This window comes from Miscanthus floridulus, chromosome 19 (genome assembly GCF_019320115.1).
Source record: "Miscanthus floridulus cultivar M001 chromosome 19, ASM1932011v1, whole genome shotgun sequence".
NCBI lineage: Eukaryota > Viridiplantae > Streptophyta > Magnoliopsida > Poales > Poaceae > Miscanthus > Miscanthus floridulus.
The window spans coordinates 4,961,892-4,985,404 of record NC_089598.1 but is presented as its reverse complement, the minus strand read 5'-3'; the positions used below and the strand labels follow the sequence as shown (position 1 = coordinate 4,985,404).

Below are 23,513 nucleotides of genomic sequence, written 5' to 3'. Positions count from 1 at the left end.
AAACCAAACCCTAGATCTAGATCACATGCACATGAAACATCCATAAAACTAACTAATGGTTCACTAAAATCAAGAAACATGGACCAAATAAGGGTATGATCTTGTTCCCCTCCCTAATTTACCCTAGTACATTTAAAAGTTGGGTCTAATTTGCTCATAAATAGCTCAAGCACCATAGAAGAGAGAGAAAAACAAAACTCTAATTACTCACTAACCAACCATTAAAACTTCAAAAAAAATGTGGAATAACATTTTCTTACCTTCTACAGCCTCTCCACTAAAGGATTTGAGACCAAAACCTTCTCCCTTAGTAGAGCAATTTTTGAGAGGTGCCCAAGGCCTCCCCACCTTTCTTTCACGGGTTGGAGTGAGTGACCCGAGGAGAAAGAAGGTGCTGCTTCTGTTTTATATGGGGGCCATTTGTAGGGGCGGCTGGTGATTGAGCCGCCCCTATAAATCGGAGCTATAAATACAGGGTCATTTTCACGAGCCGCCCCTACAAATAGCATTTTCAGGGGCGGCTGGTGATTGAGCCGCCCCTACAAATCAGACCCCATTTGTAGGGAGCCGCCCCTGCTGTTCCATTTGTAGGGGCGGCTGGTGTTTGGGCACCCGAGCACGCCACTGTAGGGGCGTCTCCATCACCAGCCGCCCCTACAAAAAAATCGAACCGTTGCTAAAAATCGTTTTCTACGTAGTGATGCATTTCTTTTTTTCATGACGTCAATGTATGCATTTTTTTAAAACTATTTTATATTGGTCTTAAAATTTTCTCTAATATAATATCTTCAAAAAAAATCTGTAAACAGCGATTTTTTTCTTGTCAAAGTGAGCAGTAGATTTTAATTTGCATAAATTAAAGCTTATTATACATTTCAACTATTACAAACTATCAAAATTATATCTTCTCTATTAGTATTGTAACTTTCATTTTTTTGTCCAATAAAGCAACGTAAAATTAACTTTGAGGGAATATATAGAAGTTTGTATTTTACTGATTAATTCAGCATATATTAAGTATTATGCATAGCTATTAGTCTCACCCGCCCATCAATACGTGTTTCCACATTTCCACATAGTTTAGAATCTTACCTTACATAAGTATTAAAAAAATTTATGGATAAATTTGATACATACAATTAATGAAAACTGATTGAAATAACTCTATTCATTTGCTAACATAATATCTATTTATATAGTCCATAATCTGATACAGTTGTGATAACCAATTACTCTACACGTGTTTTCATCTTTTTACATTACACCTGTTTATTCTTACTCAAGTTATATTAGTTATTGTTACATCTTTTTGTGATATCATAAATTTATACTTTGGCTTTCAATAATATTATTAGTTGCTGCAATTTTTTATCCACATCTTATGTTCACATTCTGAAGCTTATTATATATTTTATTCAAAATTTTGTTTATTTTTATTTTTATTGGAAAATCTAGGTCCGAATGTTTCGTCTTAGCACTCCAGTATGCTAACTTTTATTAGATCTATGTTGTTATGTATGTCACACTTCTGAGACCTACTACTATAGGTCATATTGGAACCATGCCATTTCAATTCTTCGCGTACCCAAAGCTGCCACACTCTACACCCTAGACAATGTTAGGCACATGCATAGGCCACTAAAAGTATGTATTCTCTCCGTGCACAAAAGAATACAATTATGCTATCCATGTCGGTCAATCAATCTCAAGTTTAACCAAATATATAGTAACTAGTATTAACATTTATGCCTCCAAATAAATTTGTTATAAAAATATATTCTATAACCAATCTAATGGTACTTATTTTATTTGTTTCATGAGTGTTTGTACTTTTTATATAAATTTAGTCAAAGTTCAATCCGAGAATTGCATTGTTTTGTGGACGGAGGTAGCAATTAATTTTATACGGACTAAAATAACCTCATATCTAGTGAGCTTCGAGCATCGGCCCCGCCACTTTCATAACTAATGCCTCCCAAGCTCAACTCATCTGCACCCCTTCATGTGTTTCCTCCAGCTCATGCATGGCAGATCAATCTAGAGCACCACCATGATCTTCGATCTCTCCCTCGCTGGAGGGGCGGCATTCTTCTCTAGTGCAACTGTGGAAGAGGGGAGGGGGAAAGGGGATTTGAGGTGGGTGATACTTGCACCACATAGAGGCAATCCACAAGTCGATGGCATGGTCCCCGGCATCATGTCTCGGTGAAGACTAACATGCAAGAGTGACAATGGCGGTGGCAAACGCTTCCTCGTGCACTAGCCCGTCGCCGGTACCCCATGTCGCAAAATAGACCGCTGCTACCCACCACCGCTAATGTTTCCCATCCCCTAGTCCTAGGTCGACCACACCTCCATTTCTCGTCCTTCCATGACTGGATTGGGCTGCGCCTTGCCATCCTTGACCAATTCCATATCAGGCTGTGGAGCCCTATCCCCTCCCCGTCGGGCTTGCCAGTACCAATAGGTTTGGTGCGCGGGCTTTATAGCCGAGTTCAGTGGGGCAGTGAGCACGTGGTCTAGCTTCTCCTTGACCAGATTCCAGCAATCCAGCCCCAACAAGGCGCCAATGCCCCTCGGCCTACCACCTTGTCGGGTTCCTTCATCGACCTCTTCCCATCCAGCAGCATTGCCGATAGGGATGAACTGGATCAGATACAAACATAAATTATGGATACTGATTATGGGTAGTTGTTTCTTTCTGGGATTTAGAGTTAGATACGGATAGTGTTAGATGCATTAGATATTAATATCTATTTCATATATGTACCAAAAACCCAACCTTTAATATTCAAATTCGGACACAGTACGGTATAGATATTAAATGTCTGAATTCATATATGGATTACCCATGTAGTCTTTAGCCCTTTTGGGACAGAAAGATATCCGGAAATACCAATCCCCTTTTCTAGAGGTGGGTCGCGCGGTGCCGAATGTCCTGAAGGAGTGACGATAGTGACGGGCGTCACAGAGGAGCGATACACAGTGGCCGCCTGCCCGGAGGAGCGACGGCGCAGTGCACGCCATCTCACCTAGAGCAGCTGCCGCAGTGGCCTCGACGTGCACGGTGGTGATGGCTAGCCAACAGGAGCAACGTCGCGGTAGTGCCCTGCCCGAATGAAGGAGCGGCGCATGGTGGCGGGCGGCCCAGCGGAGAGATGGCGGGTGGTAGCGGGTGCCCGTGATGTACTGCTGTGTGACTCAGTGTGGGAGAGACAGGGAAAGGGGATGGAGTTCTCTCCCCTTTCTTTGATGGATTGAGGGAGAGATTTCTCAATCAAAAAAATGTTTTAGGAGATTGGAAAGGGGATCTGCTGAACCTCATTTTTGCCTCTTAACCCTCTATTCACAAGAATACATGGTAAGGGGATCCGTGTGTGGTGATGGTGCTAAATTCCTGCATTGGCGTTCGCAGCGGAGATGGAGGTGGGAAGCAGGAGGAAGTGGATTATGTGTGGTCCCGTGTGCGTCAGCAGTAGAGAGAGACATTGTAGCAGCAGGGGCACTTGGGTATAAGTATATGGAAAAACTTGTTAAATAAGATTAGACTAGGTAGCGTGCCCGTGCGTTGCTACGGGATAGCTAACATTTTGTATTAAAAACACACGGATCGCACAATAAAATAACAATACTGTAAAAAATAAATACCAACATTAAAGTGACATTTAATCTAAAAAGCAAAGTTTATGAATTTAACATAGTCATGGAGTGCGCGGCGTCGCAGGCTCACAAACTCTACTTTATAGACCTTTCCGTGATGCGGCTAAGATAATGTTTTATATTGGCAGGAAGAAATCTCCGATATCAATTTCTTCCGTGCTCACAAACTAATGACCCTGGTGCAACAAAGGGAAATACAAAGGAGCTATCCTCCTGAATGCGCGGAACCAATGCCACTACGATCGTGTCATCCCACGACCACTGGTATGGTGTTGTTTAGCACTATTGTTCATTATTATCGCTAACTTGCTTCGTTGGTTTTATTCAAGTAATTTATGTTTGTAATTATGCAGGTGCTAATTCGGTTGATCCTACATTGGCACATGAGAAAAGTGGGGAAAGTCGACAAAACTCATGGTTTTGAGAACATACGCGTGTAATAGTTATGAATGGTTACAAAATAAAATATTATGAACAAAACACTCAAAGTGTCATTTTTATAACAATAACATAACACATGTTCAATTTTCATTATGCCATCACACAAGTGTATATACAACATCTCCGTGTAGAGTCTGATAAATCATTTAAAAATACCTAGGAACAGCAACAAATATGGCATTAGTGAGATATTTTTTGTACAATATAAATTGAATGGAAAAAATGTATTGTATGCATTAGTAATGTTCTGTTACCTCGCCTATGACGTTAGAACCTCCTTAAATACAATATTCTTCGTGAAAGTTCCATCCGCTATTGGGGTCTTCTTATCCTTATCTTTTTTATTTGACGCATACTTATTTTTTTCCCTCGGCATTCTTTTTAGCATTTTTCTTCTCTATCTTTTTGGCCTCCTCCTCTTGTACCTCCGCATCAGGTGGGAGGGCAAGGATCTTAATATTGGTTCTTGACGTGGCTCTAGACATCACAACATACAACTGACCGTGAGAGAACACCGGTGTGGGTAGGTACACACCCACGTTCAGGATAGTTTGGCCCCGTGACTTGTTGACCGTCATGGCAAAGCTCAGCCTGATAGGAAACTGCTTCCTCTTAAACTGGAACGGGAACATCTCCTCATCAGACGGGCATAGCGGTATTCGAGGAAGGAACCGCTTCCCAGCATGCTGCCCCACCATGATTTTCGCGTCGATTGTATTTCTTCAGAACCCCCGCACCACCAGCCATGTACTGTTGCATAGCCCATTGGTAGGGTCAATATTCCTAAGCAATATGACAGGACACCCGAGCTTGAGCTTCAAGACTTGTGGAGGCAGCCCATTGGGGGTCAAACTGTTAAGGAACTCTGATGGATATTAGTTATGTGGATCATCTACCGCGGAGTCAAAACTATGATACACCGTCTCGCCGCCCAGGAACATATCAATCATTTTCATATTGATCATGTCCACCCAATTGTTACGTGTAGATAAAATCGCTATGGTGGTGATGTAGTCTTTGTCCGCCATGTTTGCATTTAGATCTGGAAAGATGATGTCGATCAATGTATGAAGATCTTTCTCGGCATCGCCAGAGTATGGGACACATATCTCGTCTAGAATACGTACATTGCCATCTCCGTTAACCTCTTTCGTTCCACCACCAATGCGCAATAGATAATCTGCAAACCACGGGTCACTTTGAGCCCTCATGTTGCGGACGAGCTTTAGGTGGCACATGGATTCCCAAAGATACGACCTTCGTAGAGAAGCACCGACTATTTGAGCTTTGGATCCTTTCCGCATAACAGGGAGGACCTGTCTGAAATCCTCACCAAGGACAACAGTCTTCCCACCAAACGATAGATTTGACTGGCCCATTATATCCCGTAGGCTATTGTCTAGTGCTTCCACATTTTGCCTCTTTGTCATAGATGCCTCGTCCCAAATTATGAGAGCTGCTTGCTGCAGCAACTTGGCAGTACCACTCTGTTTCGTGAAGCTACAGCAACCGCCCTCTTGAAGAGTGAGGGGTATCTTGAAACACGAGTGGGCCGTCCTCCCGCCTGGCATTATGGCTGCTGCGACTCCAGATGTAGCTGTAGCCACGGCAAGCTTTTCCTGGCTGTGTAGTTTTGCGAGAAGTGCCCTATACAAAAATGTCTTTCCCATCCCGCTAGGTCCATCCACAAAGAACAACCCGCCTTGTTTGCTGCAGATAGCGGCCATTATCTCATCATAGGCAGACCTTTGCTCGGCGTTGAGTGAGTCGCACAATAGCACATCTTCGGGATTCTGCTCAACGCTAGCTTCCTCAAATATCTCATGAGAAATATGGCTGGCATCGTCGTATGAGTGATCAATATCTGGAAGAGGAAATGACCTTATATCCTTCCCCATAGACTGTAGCATGTTTCTAATGTCTATCAAAACCATTTGTTGCACCAGATCCGGGGATGGATGATTGCGGCTGTAGTCCTCTGACATTGCATCGTAGTGTTTTTTCCACAACCCCATCACATCATGCGGCTTGCAGAATACCAATATTGTTACAAATAGCCTCCACAGAGAGGAAGGCATCTAGAATAAAGTAGCTTTAGATAGACATTCATCCAGTGTATTGTCTTCTTCGATTAGACCCCTCCTTTCTATAGCTTCACGGAACAAAGGTAGTAGCACGCCATCAACCGTCCTCAGATGTTCGTATGAGGTAGCACTAGCAACATTGTTCAAGAGAACACGAAGAAAGTAACGTTTTCCCTCAGCAGGATGAGTCGAGATGACTCTTCCAACTTGAAAAATGGAATTTTTCCTTTCCTACCAGAATTTACCATCAGGTTGCTAGGTAAAATGCTTCAGGAAGTCCCGATACAAAATTCCACGGGCCTCCTCATGATGCATGTTTGCATCGAAGTATGCTGTCAGCATTGACTCTTCTACACCTGGCCTATTAATGATCCATTCGACCTTATCCCGTTTATGAAATGCCACCATGTGCATGTCGGGTAGATGAAGCTACAGCTGCTGTACTGGTGGATGGTTCTTGCTCAAGTCAAAGCCATATATCCAACATAGTGCTTCTGGAGGCGTCACCCACCGGGCATCTCTATACTGCTTGATCTCATCAATGTTCCCTTTCTCGTCTGCTTTGTCGGTCTCCCTCATCACCACTGATTTAATGCTCCCACAGGCCTCAACATTGATATGGCAGTTGAAGGTACGTAGTAGGCAAGTGTTGTAAGGCATGACCCATTGATTGTCCAGATAATGGCCTCAAACTTTTAGCATGCGGCCATCATTGCGTCGCCAATAGATGGGGTACGGATCCTTTCCCTGTGACGTTGCCTCATAGAATGGGTGCGGGTAACGGTTCTTGCATGACCCACGGCCCACCATGCACGGACAGTATGGATTTAGCGTCCCACAGGGACCATGCATCATATGCTTCGTCACCATCTTGTAGAGCTCAGGGTACTTCTTCTTGTTTGGTAGCTCTGCACTGATAATCATGTCATATTGCTTAACACATGTGAGCTTGTACCTCCATTCCATTATTAGCAAGAAGTATGCATGTGGCAAGCCCCTCTTCTGGAACTCCACTACATATACGTAGGCCTTCACCTTCCCAAGTATGTCTTTCTCCATCAACATTTTCCTCATCGCCTCTAACTTTGCTCTGAAGACCCATGAGACGAGATCTGGGTGGTCCTGTGGTGTCTGGCCTGGATAAAGTTCATTCTTGATCTCATCCCAGTTAGGGTTGCATGTCATTGTGAGGAAGATGTCAGGTTTACCATACTTTTGCCCCAGAGCCATTGCATCCATGTATCGGCACCTCATATCATAGGGTCCTCCGATGAATGATGAAGATAGGACAGTATGCCTTCCGATATTCTCAGCAGATCCTTCACCCGAATGCATGCTGTCCACCAGGCCTTGGTATAGGTCAGCCCTCAAAGTATCTTGATTGTTCCTCATGTAGTCTAAACGTGAGTTCTCAATCTTGATGTAGGTGTCGACGGTGAATTGCTGGAAAAGACGCTGGCCATAGAGTATTGGATTAAATATCCCTGGCCGCATCTGGAACGTGTAGCAATAGTAGTCACGCACGGAGACACATGTATTCGCAACAGGTTCTACAGGGAGACATTGTTCGAATTGGTATCATGAGTTAACAGAAAAGAGTTTATATTGCATTATTGAAAAGAGTTCAAGTTATCTCCATCATCATCGTCACCATTCTCAGCACGCTTTTTGCGGATTGCTCGAGCTCGATCAACTTGAGCCATAGTCACACCCACTTTTGGAATGCAGTTGTGCCACCCGAGCTCACCCATTGGAAAGAACACCGGGTATAACAGTGGGTCGTAGTATGCATTATATGAGTGGATGCCATGTATAGACCGATCCTTCCCTTGCAGGAGAACACTATGCTCGAATTGGTCGTGACGCTCACTGCCCTCAACCCAGACAATGGCCACCTCTGATGTCAATGGCACATTATATGTTCTCTGGTCAAGCCACTGGTCAAGGTTCAACTTGACCCAGTAATCCTCGAGGTTTCCAACGTGTCCCATACTCCTTAGTTGCTGAGAGTAGGGATTCCCATTAAAGATACTAACCAATTGCTCTATAACTTCTCTGTCTTTTTGGGCGCATTGCTCATGACACTTGCTCATCCGATGCTCGAGGGATGGATCGTCGTCGTAAAAATAAAGGTCGAGGTGTCTCTTTTCGACAGCCTCCTCTTTACCAAATGATCATATGTTATGGTAAATCTGGCCACGGGCACGAAACATGTAGACACCGCAGATTCGCATGTTAGTGGTCACACGATCTAGGTGGCAGTACAGAGAAGTGAAAGAGAAGTGGCCGTTGAAATATCTGATGTTTGCATGAAAGTGCCTAGCATCAGCGTCCGAGCTTGACCACAACCTCATGAGCTCTGGTGGTGTCTCAGGAGTTGAAAGATGAATCTTTCCACCCTGACAACAGAATCTGGGTGGTTCACCCTCGAATTTCTTTGCGTTGCAGTGCTCGCAGTTCGACACTAACGGTAGCATGTGCGACTCTGACAGGACATTAGCGTAAACCCTGTCGTATGGATCCGGGACATCAGGCTCACTATTCTCTTGCTCATCCGTGTCGAGATCTAGCTCGACGTTGGTTCCCTCCTCGTCGTCTTCTGACAAAATGTTGATTTGTTACGCGTTGAAAGAAAGTTTGTGAAAAAATTGTTTTGACTATTACGCGGTGTACCTTGTCTGGCAAAAAAGTACGTCTCATCCTCTTCCTCGTCCTCCTCAAATATCACATCCTCATCATAGTCTGTGCAACATGGCCACATATATGATTAGAGAAACATAATGGCATACAAAAAGAACAAAAAATGGATAAATTTAATAAAGAAAATACCATCCTCGACCATAGAGTCTGGTGTATCAGCTTGTGCACCGTTTGGAGGCATTGAAGAGGTATCGTCAACTACAGACGGTTGTGTCTGTGTACCTATGCAATTATTAGGTGGTGGAACTGGAGTTTCCTAGGTGACACCACCTGTAGTAACAAAAGGTAAGTGTTTTTGGAATAGAAGAGCGAAGGTGAAAGTACCAACAATATATACTGATCAAGGCTAATTACTGTTGTAAACCACACTCAGTTGAGTCGGGTCATTTGAATCATTGCACTTTCCATCCGCACACCCTCTAGCCCTTCTTCCAATGTTTGCTTCAAAAGCCCGATTGCGACGGGATAGAAGGGCATTTCTCTCTCCAGTGGTCACTCGATGCCTATGTATGGTCTGTGCTGTAGCCATTTCAGGGGTTTGGACTTCTGGATTTTGAACTACAGACAGCGCGATGTCAACAGTTGTGCCCCTCGATTCGGGTATTTTCATATCGTGTGAAGGCATTTAAGGAGATTGAGGTGAAGAAGGGAAAATAAGCTGAGGGTTAAAGTGAGGGCTCTCCATGGCTAATGAGTCCGGATGCAAATTGTTGGCTCGGTGTTCTCTCACCATCCTATTATAGTTTTTCTTCATCTCATTTTGCTTCTCCTTCTTCTCTTGTGGAGTCATTTGTAGTTTTCTTGCTACATTTTTGCCGCATACAAGTCACGCCGCCTCTTGTTTAGTAGCGTCTTTTGTTCAGGAGACAGTGTAGCTTGTCGTGCTCTATCTAGTTCACGCTTACGCTCTTTTGGACACGTGACAATATTGTCGATGGAATTGGATGCATTTGCAGAACCTATATATTAATAAAAAAAAGTACGGTCTCAAATAAATTATAGAAGGGCACATATTGCAAGAACATTAATTCCTTATTACATTGTCATGAACGACATTTGGGTTGCCCACTACATTTTTTCTTCTCAAATAGATAACATTAATGAAAAAAACAATGTACCTGAGTTTAGATCAGGTGATGCATCAGTCAAGTCAATTATGCCACTTTGATCTATACATCCATCGGAGTAGTCATCTACATATATATAATAACATGATATTAACCTTGGCCTCGGCATCATACAAACACAACAACAAAATAATTAGTATTAGGAACAAAAGAAACCAAAATGGTACATGTATTATCTTTATCAATCTGTATGAGTTCGTATGAGTTGTTTTGATGTAGCCGGTCACTATCTTCACAGCCATCAGTGTTTTCCGTGGTTGATTCAACTCTAACTGGTACAACATAATTACACAACAAATAAGCGAACCAATGACTAATACAAGTAGGTGGTATTATTCATACACAGCAAAATAACATTTCTTAATTTGCAAAGTTTTAGTCCATCTGATTTTTTCCTAATTTGCACAAAACTTTTAGCTCAATGTATATACATTTACAACATATACATCACTATACATTAAATAAACTAAAAAATGGTAATACTAAATTTAGAAACGAAAAATCAGAATGTGGTGGACCTCTCGACCCAGCAGCTAGTGCAGTTTCCGCCTTTCTCAGAATATATTTTTCTCTATGTTTTTTATTTTTTCATCCCTTTCTTCTTGAGTCATTGCTGCATGCCGTGCTTTTTCTCTTTCCCTTTTACGCTGCACACGTTCATCAACTTGCGCTTGTGAATTTGATGTTGTTTGACCAGCTGTTTGAAGATAAGTTGATAGATATTTACTTAATCACCACAAATAATACAAGTGAAAGCGTCTATGGATATGTGTATAAACAATTACCTCAAGTCTGCAAATGGTGAACAGCCTTCATTATTTTGCATAGGTTCTATTATGATGAAACTGAACATAAAATTAATCCCTAGTTTCAATCAGAAATTAATCTCTAAAAGTGGTCGAAGTTGGCAGGCATACTACATGTACACAAATGTAATTAGATCAGATCCGAATACAAATAACCAATTAGCTTAAGTTAGGGTTGGGTCCCTTAGATATGTGACTATATATATAACTCTTTGAAAAATCAATTGTGGCTGCTAGGCACCTATCGTTCTGACTCCTCTAAAAATCTCTTGTGGCTGCTAGGCACCTATTGCCGTATACCGTACAGGAAATGTGGCATGAGACAAAGAAGAGAAAAAATGTAGCATTAGTGCATTGTTCGTCAACTCTGAAGTAAATATATGTAACTACAACAGAAATGTGGTAGTACCTGAACTGTTCGTCAATCGTCACCCAAGAGCCAGCAGAGATAACTGGAAGGTACAGATTAATCGGAATGATCAACAAGTTATCTTCAAGAAATTTTGCAAGCTAAAATGCAAAAAGTACAAATGGACCCACTTACAATTTATTTGTGCACAATACAGGCAGAAAGTTCGGTAAGCGGGAAGTATACCTTGAGTCTTGCTTGTACCGAGAGCGGGCACTATTTACTGAACCACAAACACATGCCATCAGATAACGGAATATTGTTGGGCATATTTGAACAAATATGTTTACTACTAAGATAACAGATTATGGGTGTACCGGATCATGAAAAATAAGGCATGCTGGATGCTGAACGGTAGGGAGCAAAACCTGGATTGCTGCTAGGGCGGTCTGCAGCAGTGTGTCAGCCACATGATGGACAATCAAAGCTGCAGTAGTCATTATCAGCAGAGAAGTCAAAGAGTAGATCCTTGGTATTGAGAAAAAAGCTCGCTGAAAAATACATCTATATGGCCAAAAAATTTTGACACAAACCTGAATACATGCATGTCAAAGCTAAATTTCCAGTGACTGAACAATACAGATACAAACTGGGAAAAGCAAGTGCATAGAAAATGGATATGCCAAGCAGCTTTACTGATTATACCTTGATCGCCTGAAAAGCAAGTTTACTGATTATACTGACTCCAGGTTCAGCGAGTCCTGTACTCAAACCAAAAAGGATCTGAAGATTAAAAGAAGCGTAGAAAAAGTTAATTTGTGAAAGGACATCATCTCAGAGTACATAGCACACATGTGAAACCAAACTGATGAGAAGCTTATATATACATAATTTGGCAAGATTCAAATTGCTCTTGCTTCCTGATGTTAACTACTATGAAGGATAAAAATATTTTTTGCATTATACCGATCTCCAGGTGCATTGCTCTTTTAAGCACCTGGAATTTAGTGTATCGAACAAAAAGGTTTCAGTTTTGTGGTTAGATATTTCATATCAGGAAGCACATTTGGTTTGAATCACGTTTCACAATTCAGAGAAATTGACGAGACAAACCACTTGACGACGAACAGCGACCCCTCCACGTCCTTCCAGCTCGGCATAAAACATGCAACATGAGTGTACAAATGAGGCCTAGCCAGCTATTTTTTTTACCCACAAAAACCATGTAAGCTTTATACTTATACTGCTATCCTAGAGAATAGAGAAATGTACAAAGCACAGTGCCACAATCTTAGGAATTATACAAAATTTGTTTAGAAATCAGTAATTAATTCGATACAGCGCCTGACCAATTACTGTTTCCCATTGGTATTGGCTGCCTAATCTAACCTATTCACTAATTATTTTTGTAATTACAGAGGAAGGAACTGACTTGTGTTTTTGCTCAGGTATATTCAGAATTATTAATGAAACAGTATGTAAAGATTTGATGCTACTGGGCAATAGAATTTGGAAAAAGTCTACTTAACCCCCCACCTATCAACCATGGTCTACTTCACCCCCCAAACTATAAAATCATCTATTTTACCCCCTGAACTTTTCAAAACCGTCTATTTTACCCCTCCGGGCAGTTTTCGACGGTGGTTTTGTCTTTTCCTTTTTTATTTATTTCTGGTGAATCTTTAAAAAATCATAGTAAATCACAGAAAAATTATAAAATAGAAAATCTAATTTTGTTGGACTCCACATGAGTAGATCTACACAATGAACATATAATATGATATGCTTTAGTACAAAATTTTTGCTGTAGTTTTAGATTAATTGGAAAATCCAATTTTGTCTGTAATTAATTGGAACAATTCATAGCTGCAGCTTCTGTGGTCCAATTATGGTGAAATTTTTATGGTAGGCTAATTATTGTATGCTTGAACTATAGTAAAAATTTCGTACTCAGTGGACCATGTATAACTTAGTTATAGATAAATTCTAATTAATTACAGACAAAATTAGATTTTACAATTAATCTAAAGGTACAGCAAAACATTTGTACTAAAGCATACCACATTATATGTTAACTATGTAGATCTACTCATGTGGAGTCGAACAAAATTGGATTTTCTATTTTATGATTTTTCTATGATTTACTATGATTTTTCAAAGATTCAGCGAAAATAAATAAAAAGAAAAGACAAAACCACCATCACTGTAGCAAAACCACCGTCGAAAACCACCGGGGGGTAAAATAGACGTTTTTGAAAAGTTCAGGGGGTAAAATAGACGGTTTTATAGTTTGGGGGTGAAGTAGACCATGGTTGATAGGCGAGGGGTTAAGTAGACTTTTTCCAATAGAATTTTGAAACCTTATATCAGCACATAGCACCTGACCACTATATCTGGTTGCTAAATTTCCAATCATTGCTAAATATGACAATTAAAGAGGATGTGGTACTGAGTTCACTACTGGAAACAGAGACTTTACCGAGTGCCTACGCACTTAGCAAAGGCCTAAAAACACTCGGCAAAGGCTTTGCCGAGCGTTGCACTCGGCATAGGCCACTCGAAGAAAAAAAAGTCGGCAAAGCCTTCTTTGCCGAGTGTCATTTGTCGGGCACTCGGCAAAGCTTTTGCCGAGTGTCGACCGGACACTCGGCAAAGAAAAGTAGCCGTTAACGGTGCGCTATCATGATGGTTCCTTTGCCGAGTGTCTCAAGTACGACACTCGGCAAAGAATTTATATAATTTTTTTCCCGAAATTGTTTGCCGAGTGTCGGCTCTCGGCAAAGAATTTTTTATTTTTTTTAAAAAAGTCTCTTTGCCAAGTGTCTGCGGTGACACTCGGCAAAGCCTTCCCCTTTGCCGAGTGTCGTGGCCTGACACTCAGCAAAGAGCCTAGCTTTGCCGAGTGTCCTTGCCATTACACTCGGCAAAGCTGGGAAATCTGGTGTTTTCCTCCAGTTTTTACCAGCTTTGCCGAGTGCAGTGGGCGTTGCACTCGGCAAAGAGGCCTTTGTCGAGTGTGACACTCGGCAAAGCGTCTATAATTGCCTATTTTTTCTTGTTTTTACATTCCAACACTTCCATCACACATTCAAACAGAAAATTTCACAGATATTCATCACATTCTTCAAATACATGACATTCATCACACATCCATCCCATTATCACACATTCATCACTTACATATCACAAACACCATTTAGAAGTCACAAACATAAGTGTCTAATATATCACATCGAAATTCACAAGTTCAAAAGTTGTTCATCATCTAACATCCAGTTTATTACCACAATTCCATGAACATGGACAAGTTCAAACTCATTACCAAATACGCCTTTGATCGGGCGGTGACTGATACGGATCCTGACGATTAGGCGGATTATTGGAACCCGCCGACTGAGGCTGCACAAAGGAGTATATATTCTATGTGTTAGACATGTACTTGGCTAGCTAATTAGAAATTACTTGCATGTAAGAGACTGCAATTAACTTTCATACTCATAGGTGTAGGTCCATCCCAGGGTGAGGCTGCAGGTGGAGGTGGTGGAGCGAGCAGCTCAGGTGGCACAGCAAGACCCGTATGTTGCCCAAGGCTTTGAAGGAAGCCCGTGATGCTCGACAACCGAGTCTCATAGGTCTCCGTGATGCCCATCAACCTACTCTCATAGGTCTGACGCTGGGACATCAGCTGCGCCTGCAGCTCTTGACGCTGCCGAGCTTCTTCTTCGAGCCAGGCCTACAACATTTCACTCCAATGTTTCAGTAATGCATAGCTAATTACGGTGTGTAAAAGTCAATATACGATGAGTCAAACTGAAATTACCTCGAAGACGTCGACCCGCTGTTGTGCAATGGTCGGCCTTGTGCGTATGGCCGGGCTCTCGCTCGTGCTCCGGGGTCGGATCGTGGAGAGGTCGGGGACAACGGTCGAGTTGATTGTGCCATCGGCAATCCACATGCGGCCGTGCTTCTTCCCTCCTCTCAACCTCATGACGAGCTCCGTATCAATCTCCTATGTGCATGGGTTGAAGTCTGGCCCATGGACTGACCTTGCCGCCGACGTGTACTCGCTGATGCGGGTGTGGACGCTCGGGTTCATGTACTCCTGGGGCCCGTCCTCTAGGCTGAAGGAGACGTCGGACGTCGCCTTTCCCTTGTGGGACATGCACCATGCCTGGAAGTCCGAGCACTCCTGGCCTTGATGTGCCGCCCTCTACGAGAAAGACATCAAGAAGATTAGAAATCAGTAATAATTGAGCATCAGAATAGATAAATGAATTCGTGTACCCATGCATCTCTGTATCCGGCGAGGTTGCAGCTGCCTTGATGGTGTGCTGGTCCTTGCATCTCCAAACGTCGTTCCCTTGCAGCGTTGTGCGTCGAGGCATACCCCTCCGTAAACCAGTTGTCCACGATCTTCTCCCACGCCTCGGGATACGATCCGCACCACCAGGGAATCATCTGCATGTCATCCGGTAATTGACATATAAGATGATCGAATTAAACCTACTTATTCTCAAAACGAATCAATCTGGATGTTCTCATGTACCTCAACCTCAATGTACTGCTCCCGGGTCAGGTCCATGGTTCTGGCGTCGGCCTTTTTGACCCTCTGTCCAAGCTTTGACCCGTAGTAGGTGACAACGGCCTGGATCTTCGCCTCGTGAATCATGTCAACGACGAGCTTTTGGCAGGCTTTGGTCGCCACCTAATCCTTCCTGCCCTCAAATCCCTCCTCGCATTTGAAATAAGCCTGCGGACAAACACGATATTTGTATGGATATTTTTTAAAGAAAAAGTTCAATGAAAGAAGCAATGCTATGCGAGGAGACTTACCCAGAACTCCCCAATGACCCGTGCTGCCTTGTTGGGGTACGGCTCCGTATCAGCGGTGATGGCGTAGTGGTCAAACGAACAGGCCACCAACGTGTTGTTCTTGTACGTGATGATGCCGGGGTAGTGTTGCCTGCATAGAAGACCCAGGATGCCATTGGGGGTGCGTGCACCAGCACTGGACACAACCACCTAGTTCCTGCACGTGATTAAGAAAAATTAGCAGTTCATCTTTGTTTGAACTTATCATATGAAGTAGGGGCAAATAAAATGTCAAGTTTACTTACTTTTGCCCTTCAGGGCGAATCACTAGGCGGCGATGAGGAAGTGGAAAAGCAGGGAGGCTCACGGGACCTCATAGGTACACCCTCGGAGCAGAGGAAGAGGAACCCGTGCCTCCCGCCAACGCCTCCTGCTCGTCGAAGGGTGCCTCCTCCTCCTCCTCCTCGTGCGCCCTCTCCACGTGCGTCACCGGCTCTGCCTCCTTCGACACCTGGAGACGTGCCGGGGGCCTCCTGCTCCTCGGGTTCCTCCTCCTCCTCACGTCCGACCCCTCGGCCTCCTCCCCCACTTGGTAAAGCGACCTGACGGGCCTATGACGCCCATCCGCCATCTTTGTTGAATCACCTGAAAAAAAAAGAAAAGTATTACATGTATTAGAAATAATATTCATGCTTACAAAACACTTAATTAGAAATAGATGCAAAATGATAATCAACTTTAGTATTACATTTATTAGAAATAATCGTCATTATTTGGATTAGCTGGATCATAGGTCTCATCATCGCTATCAACATTGTCCAAATCATCAACACTAATTGAAGGAGGAATGTTGTCTTCATTGTCATTGCCTAAACATAATCGCTCAAGCATTTGTAGGTCATCCACATTTTGGACCTCATCTCCAGCATCCTCATCATCAACCCTTTCATTGTCTACTTCCATTTCTATCGCTTCGGTTAAGTCTATCACAAAGCTTCCTTGTAGCCCCTCTTCTTAAAAGAACTCTCCCTCATATGTGCTTGGATTGAAGTTGTAATCTTCATCGTTTGGGGCAGGTAGTTTACCATGTGGTGATACCTTGTGCACAATAGCCCAACCCTTAAGCTCTTCGTCTTGGCATGCGTACGGCATATAATACACCTGGTAGGCCTGTTGAGCCACAATATAGACACTTTTCCTAGGTAGACGGAATCTGGTTGAATCTCCACTAGCCCAAGATTAGGGGTCCGTCTCGTTGCTCCAGGATCAAACCAGTGGCATTTGAATATGACAAGATTAAGAGCTTTGGAACCATGAAATGAAAGTTCATAGATTTCCTCAATTCTTCCATAATATTGGACCTCATCAGTGCCTGGTGTTAAAACTCCGCTATTTGTGGTCTTTCGATTGGGCCGACTCTGCTCGTAGCATGTTGTTTGAAAGCGATATTCATTCACGTCATAGCCATTAAATGACTTGACCCTAATGGCACAGCCATTTGCAACCTGTCTTAACTCGTCACTTATAGTAACATCAGTTTGGGCCTTCTGTTTGAACCAAGAAATGAAATCGGGCCTCCCTGGTCCCACACCCTTTGAAAGAAGGGTATCAGTTTCCTGCGGGGTTGGATCCCTTCGTCCTTGCCAGGTTTGACAAGTGAATTCCCTATACCAAAGAGAAATAAGGGGTTTGGATGCGAAATAGTGTGACGGCGTATCGAAACAAGGGGGTTGAGAACTTACCCAATGAACGACTGCACCTCGACAAGGTTGGTCAACACATACAGCATGATACTGCGCCACTCTTCATTTTTCAATTGCTTAGTGGTCGATGCACTTGCGCTTCCGAGCTGCCCTTGGAAAAGGCTGAGCTTCAATTCATTTTCGCCAGCATTGTAACGAGGGGGTGGATTATGCACGCTAGGAAGGAGGTTCGGTTTGTATTATTTCTATGTGAAGGTTCCCACCTCGTCCCTAACGGTTTCCTCTGCAATGGAAGCCTCAATTTTGGCCTTATTTCTACATTTTGTTCGAACAGTCTTCAGACATCTCTCGATTGGATAGCACCACCGGGCCTGCACGGGCCCCCCCATACGTGCCTCATAGGGGAGGTGCATAATCAAATGCTGCATCGGCAAGAAGAAGCCAGGTGGAAAGATCTTCTCCAACTAACAGACCAACACAGGTGCCGCTTTTCCAAGTCACGAATGACGGACCGGTCAAGCTCCTTTGCACAAAGCTGGCGAAAGAAATAGCTCAACTCTGCAAGCACTTGCCATATATGATTAGGGACATAGCCTCGAACCATCGCTGGAAGAAGCCGCTCAATCCCGATGTGGAAGTCATGACTCTTCATCCCATTGACTCGCAGAGTGCCTAAGTTGACTCCCCTCCTCAGATTCGCTGCATACCCATCAGGGAACATTAGCGTTTGGATCCATTGAAGTACTTCCCTCCTCTAATCCCTGGTCAAGATGAAATCGACCTTAGGCCGCCTCCATGTCTTGTTGCCTCTAGGAGGCTGCATCTCTTGCTTTGGTCTATCACATAACATTGCCAGGTCCACTCTAGCCTTAGTGTTGTCCTTAGACTTTTCAGTGTCCATGAGTGTTCCCCAAAGTGCCTCGGCGACATTCTTCTCGGTGTGCATTACATCGATGTTATGTGGCAGAAGAAGGTCATCGAAATAGGGGAGCCTCGTCAAGCCTAACTTATGTGTCCACATATGTTGCTCACCATATCCCACAAACCCACCATCTAGAGCGGACACGAGAGCATCTATCTGCACATGAACCTCGGCACCAGTCATCATCCGCGGTGGAGGGTCTGTCACTACGACACCTTTCGTAAAGTTCTTGATGTCTTGTCTGAATGGATGCTCAGAAGGGAGGAATTGCCGATGTGTGTCGAACGACAAATACTTGCCACCCTTCCGTAACCAGATGAACCTCAAAGCTTCCTTGCATACTGGGCATGGGAACTTCCCGTGAACACACCAACCGCTGAATAACCCATATGCCAGGAAGTCATGCATGGAGTACTGGTACCAAACGTGTATTTTGAAGCTTGTCTTTGTAGCTCTGTCGTATGTCCATACCCCTACCTCCCAAGCATGGATCAATTCATCAATCACCGGCTCCATGAACACACCCATATTACTCTCCGGGTGTCCAGGAATTATCAACGACAAGAATATGTTATGTCATTCAAAGGAGACACCGGGGGGGAGATTGAGGGGGATAACGAACACGGGCCAACATGTGTATGGGGCAGCCATCATTTCATAAGGATTGAACCCGTCTGTTGCCAACGCAACACGTACATTACGAGCCTCTCCAGCTTTTTCATGATATATGTCATCGAAGTGTTTCCATGCTTCACCATCGGCTAGATGCACCATCTTCTCTGGACTGTACCGTTTTCCATTTTTGTGCCATGTCATCTGTTTCGCGGATTCCTCGTTCATGAATATCCGTTGGATCCTCAATAGGAACGGAAGGCGCCGTACGATCTTCACTGGGACTGTCGTCTGACTCTTCTGACCATCACCAGAGTCTGTCTCTAGGTACCTAGACGATTCACACTTTGGACAGTACTTTGCGTCCACATGTTCTTTCCAGAATAGGACGCACCCCTTCAGACAAGCATGTATTTGCTCATACGGCATCTTAAGTGCCCGAAGGAGCTTCTTTGAATCATACATGCTCTTTGGTAGAATGTGGCCCTCCGAAAGCAGGGTGCCAATCACGATCAACATCTTATCGAAGCCGTCTCGACTGATGTTTAACTCGGACTTCAACGCCATCAAGCGTCCAATGGCATCAAATTCAGACACCGAGGACCGATCGTAAAGGGGCTTCTGAGCAGAGTTCATCATCTCGTAGAAAGCCTTTGTGGCTGCCTCCATCTCCTCCTTCTCGCGTTCGTCAACGCCGAGTGCTTGGTGAACATCATCTAACAAGTCTGGTACACCGGCATCATCATCAAAAGCTTCGACGCGTGGTCTCACCACCTCCTCTCTCGTACGATGGGCTTCACCATGGTAGATCCACCGGGTGTAGCCCGGCATATATCTATTCTTCACAAGATGTTTACCCATGTTGACCCTATTTATCCTTCTCCTGTTTGCACATTTGGAGCAGGGACACGGCTCTAGCAGATGTGATGACGAAGCCTTGCCAAATGCCTTGTTCAAAAAAGCCTCGGTCTTGCGAAACCATTCATCTGTGTACTCCATGTGACTTTTCTAGCCCGTGTACATCCACTGACGGTCATCCATCCTCTAAAATGCCAGCGAGTAATGCAACCATGAACTACATCTACACGACTTTCATACTGTCTAATAGATGAGGATAGGTCCTAATCCTACCCGTGGATGCATAAATGAGGTTAGTTACCATGGTCTGCTTCTATCCCAGACATAATTTCGAAAGCACCTCCCTGCTGTTCTCCCGATACACGTCCTGGCAGGGAGAGTGTGTATCCGAAGAACAACGGGGAGGTAATGCCGAAACCCTGTCTCAGATCGGAGCGGACCATGGAAACTAAACTCATCTACGCATCCGCGGGCTGTCCAAATAACGTGGATAATCTGAAAAAGATACGGTCGTAGATATGCAAAGATATGCATACAACCAACCGTATCTCTTTCGGACAGGAGACGCCTAACTTGGTTACGCGATCTACGACCAAGGTACGCAAAAGAGGGGTTATACCTAGGGTGTCGGTGGAGTCAGGCTAGTGGGGCGGTGGCGAGTGGGTGCAGTGGCGAGGCGACGCGGTGCAGGCAGACCCGCAACGCCGAGGAAGACGATCGGTGTAGCCAAGGTGCTAAGGCTCCGCTCAGACAGTTCCTTCACCTGCATGAAAAACAAATAGATTTGGGTCAATTCTAAATTTTGGCAGCACCTCCCCTGCACGGGGAGGTTTCCAAAACCTGCAAAAAACAACGGCACGAAGGCCGACAATCACAACGGCTCGAAGGCCGACAATCACAACGGCTCGAAGGCCGACAATCACAACGGCTCGAAGGCCGACAATCACAATGGCACATCATTATACCTTGGCGGCAGAGGCGTCGACGAGACGGGAACACGGGGATGATGGCGCCGGGAACGGAACGGGAAGGCAACCTCCTCTTTCCTCTCCTCCCGGCCTCCTCCTACTTCTACTCTTCTTCCTCTCCTTCTTCTTCCTCTCCTTCCTCTTCTTCCTCCTTCTTCCTCCTTCCTCTCCTTCCTCCTTCCTCTCCCCCTTCTTCCTCCTTCTGCATCGGTCGTTCGGTGGGGCATGGCGGGGCGGGGAGCAGCGGGGCAGCGGCCGGTAGGGCCGGGTGCGGCGCTCTTCGCCGGTCGCGGCGGCGGGAAGCGGGACCTGACGCGGCGCGGCGCAAATCGGCGATGGGGAGGGTCGGGGCGGGGCTTGATGCCGGCGTCGGGGCAGCGCGCGCGGGCGACGCGGGAGCGGGAGCGGGCGGCGGCGCGGGTGCGGCGGCGGCGGCGGCGCGTAGGCGGCGGGGAGTGGTTGTGTGGATAGGGTTTGGACGGGGTGGGCCGGGCAGAGCCCATTTTGATGTTAGGTCCTTTGCCGAGTGCCACGGGCCGGCACTCGGCAAAGGTTTTTTATTTATTTTTTATTTATTTTCTTTGCCGAGTGCCCTGTCTCTGGCACTCGGCAAAGACCCCCTTTGCCGAGTGCCAGGTCTGGCACTCGGCAAAGAATTTTTTTTATATTTTTGCTCCTAGATTTTTCTTTAGGGTTGCTACAGTGCTTTAAAGTACATGTTAAAATTTGGTTGAATTTTGTGACTTTTTACTATATTTTTAGAATTATTTTTGTTTTGTTGATTTATTTCGCAAAAAGCAAGTTTGAACTGCAGGTGCATCGAATAATGAAATCTAATCATTCAAAAAATGATTGTCATGCTAGTGAGTGTGTTTTGAGGCCGTATCCAGGAACTTGCGGGATATTTTTCACATCTTGTTAACGAAACATGAGGACAAAGTTGTGGCCAAAGTGTTTTTAAATTGTATAAAATTCAAACGAATTCAGAAAATCACTAAACTTGTGGACGCATCGTTATATAGCATGTGGAGCTTATGGTAAAAATTTGAAAAAGTTTCGTACACGTTGTCACGTACGGTGCTTAGAAACCAGGACATCTCCACATGCGATATTAGAGATGTCCTGATTTCTAAGCACCGTACATGACAACATGCACGAAATTTTTTTAAATTTTTACCATAGGCTCCACATGCTATATAACGATGCATCCACAAGCTTCGTGATTTTCTGAATTCGTTTGAATTTTATACAATTTAAAAACACTTTGGCCGCAACTTTGTCCTCATGTTTCGTTAACAAGATGTGAAAAATATCCCGCAAGTTCCTAGATACGGCCTCAAAACACACTCACTAGCATGACAATCATTTTTTGAATGATTAGATTTCATTATTCGATGCATCTGCAGTTCAAACTTGCTTTTTGCGAAATAAATCAACAAAACAAAAATAATTCTAAAAATATAGTAAAAAGTTACAAAATTCAACCAAAATTTAACATGTACTTTACAGCACTGTAGCAACCCTAAAGAAAAAATCTGAGAGCAAAAATTAAAAAAAATTCTTTGCCGAGTGCTAGACTTGGCACTCGGCAAAGGGGGTCTTTACCGAGTGCCAGAGATAGGGCACTCGGCAAAGAAAATAAATAAAAAATTAAAAAAATTCTTTGCTGAGTGTCTGACGGCGACCACTCGGCAAAGCCTAACGGTGGGTGGCCGCCGTCACCTCGGTTAGCCTTTGCCGAGTGTTTAGCTTTGCCGAGAGCCCGACACTCGGCAAAGGGAGGCTTTGCCGAGTGCTATCCTTTGCCGAGTGCCTGGCACTCGGCAAAGATGGATATGCCGAGTGTTTGGCACTCGGCAAAGTCTATCTTTACCGAGTGCCCGACATTTGACCCTCGGCAAAGTAGAAAACACTCGGCAAAGCCCCTGTTTTTCGTAGTTAACGCTTCTTCTTCTTGTACAGCAGGCAAAAGAATTGTTCAAACTGCTGCTATTAACGCACATGGAACAATAGCAACCGGACAGACGAGATGCAAAAATGAGAACTCGAGAACGGCTGAACATTACTGAGATTAGAGCTGATCCAGAGCGAGGCAAAACCTGGATTGCTGATCCAGGTTCGGATCTATTATAAGATCCGAAGAGAAGGGGTGGCATACCTGGCGCTCGTCCCTGGTGGCGGCAGCGTCCGTCGGCGGCCCGTCCTGGTTGACTCGGCGGCGTGGGGCCGGCCCGTCCAGCGCGTTGGGCATCCGGCGGCGGTCCGTCCGGGTTGACGAGGCGCCGTGGAGGGCACGCGGTGTAGCTTGCCGTCCGGGGTCGTGGTTCCCAAGGAGCAGGCGGCGATGGCGGGGACCGAGACCTGGCGTGGTGTAGTAGCGGGATGCGGGCAGTTGTTGTTCGGGGGAGAATTTTTTTACGGAAGGGAGAAATTCATGGAAGCGAGGTTTGTTCCTTCCTTTTGAATTTTGT

The 23,513-nt window shown here is 44.5% G+C and overlaps 4 protein-coding genes and 1 pseudogene across 4 annotated transcripts; all 5 read right to left on the bottom strand.

The window, feature by feature from the left end:
- Positions 1–4,976: 4,976 nt before the first annotated feature.
- Positions 4,977–6,086, bottom strand: LOC136525428 (uncharacterized). The gene has a single exon (XM_066518417.1). It carries the CDS (start codon positions 6,084–6,086, stop codon positions 4,977–4,979), a length of 1,110 nt encoding a protein of 369 aa, XP_066374514.1.
- Positions 6,087–6,872: 786 nt separating this feature from the next.
- Positions 6,873–12,149, bottom strand: LOC136525427 (uncharacterized; annotated as a pseudogene).
- Positions 12,150–14,848: 2,699 nt separating this feature from the next.
- Positions 14,849–15,846, bottom strand: LOC136525426 (uncharacterized). The gene is made up of 4 exons (XM_066518416.1): positions 15,714–15,846; positions 15,452–15,625; positions 15,214–15,377; positions 14,849–14,900 (listed from the first exon to the last, which is right to left on the bottom strand). Exons 1-4 carry the CDS (start codon positions 15,834–15,836, stop codon positions 14,849–14,851), a joined length of 513 nt encoding a protein of 170 aa, XP_066374513.1. The 5' UTR covers positions 15,837–15,846.
- Positions 15,847–15,872: 26 nt separating this feature from the next.
- LOC136525425 (uncharacterized) lies at positions 15,873–20,077 on the bottom strand. Its single transcript, XM_066518415.1, has 4 exons — positions 19,306–20,077; positions 16,365–16,624; positions 16,001–16,189; positions 15,873–15,917 (listed from the first exon to the last, which is right to left on the bottom strand). The coding sequence occupies exons 1-4, from the start codon at positions 20,075–20,077 to the stop codon at positions 15,873–15,875; spliced, it is 1,266 nt and encodes a 421-aa protein (XP_066374512.1).
- Positions 20,078–20,820: 743 nt separating this feature from the next.
- On the bottom strand, positions 20,821–21,545 carry LOC136525424 (uncharacterized). The gene is made up of 2 exons (XM_066518414.1): positions 21,040–21,545; positions 20,821–20,914 (listed from the first exon to the last, which is right to left on the bottom strand). The coding sequence occupies exons 1-2, from the start codon at positions 21,543–21,545 to the stop codon at positions 20,821–20,823; spliced, it is 600 nt and encodes a 199-aa protein (XP_066374511.1).
- Positions 21,546–23,513: the final 1,968 nt, after the last annotated feature.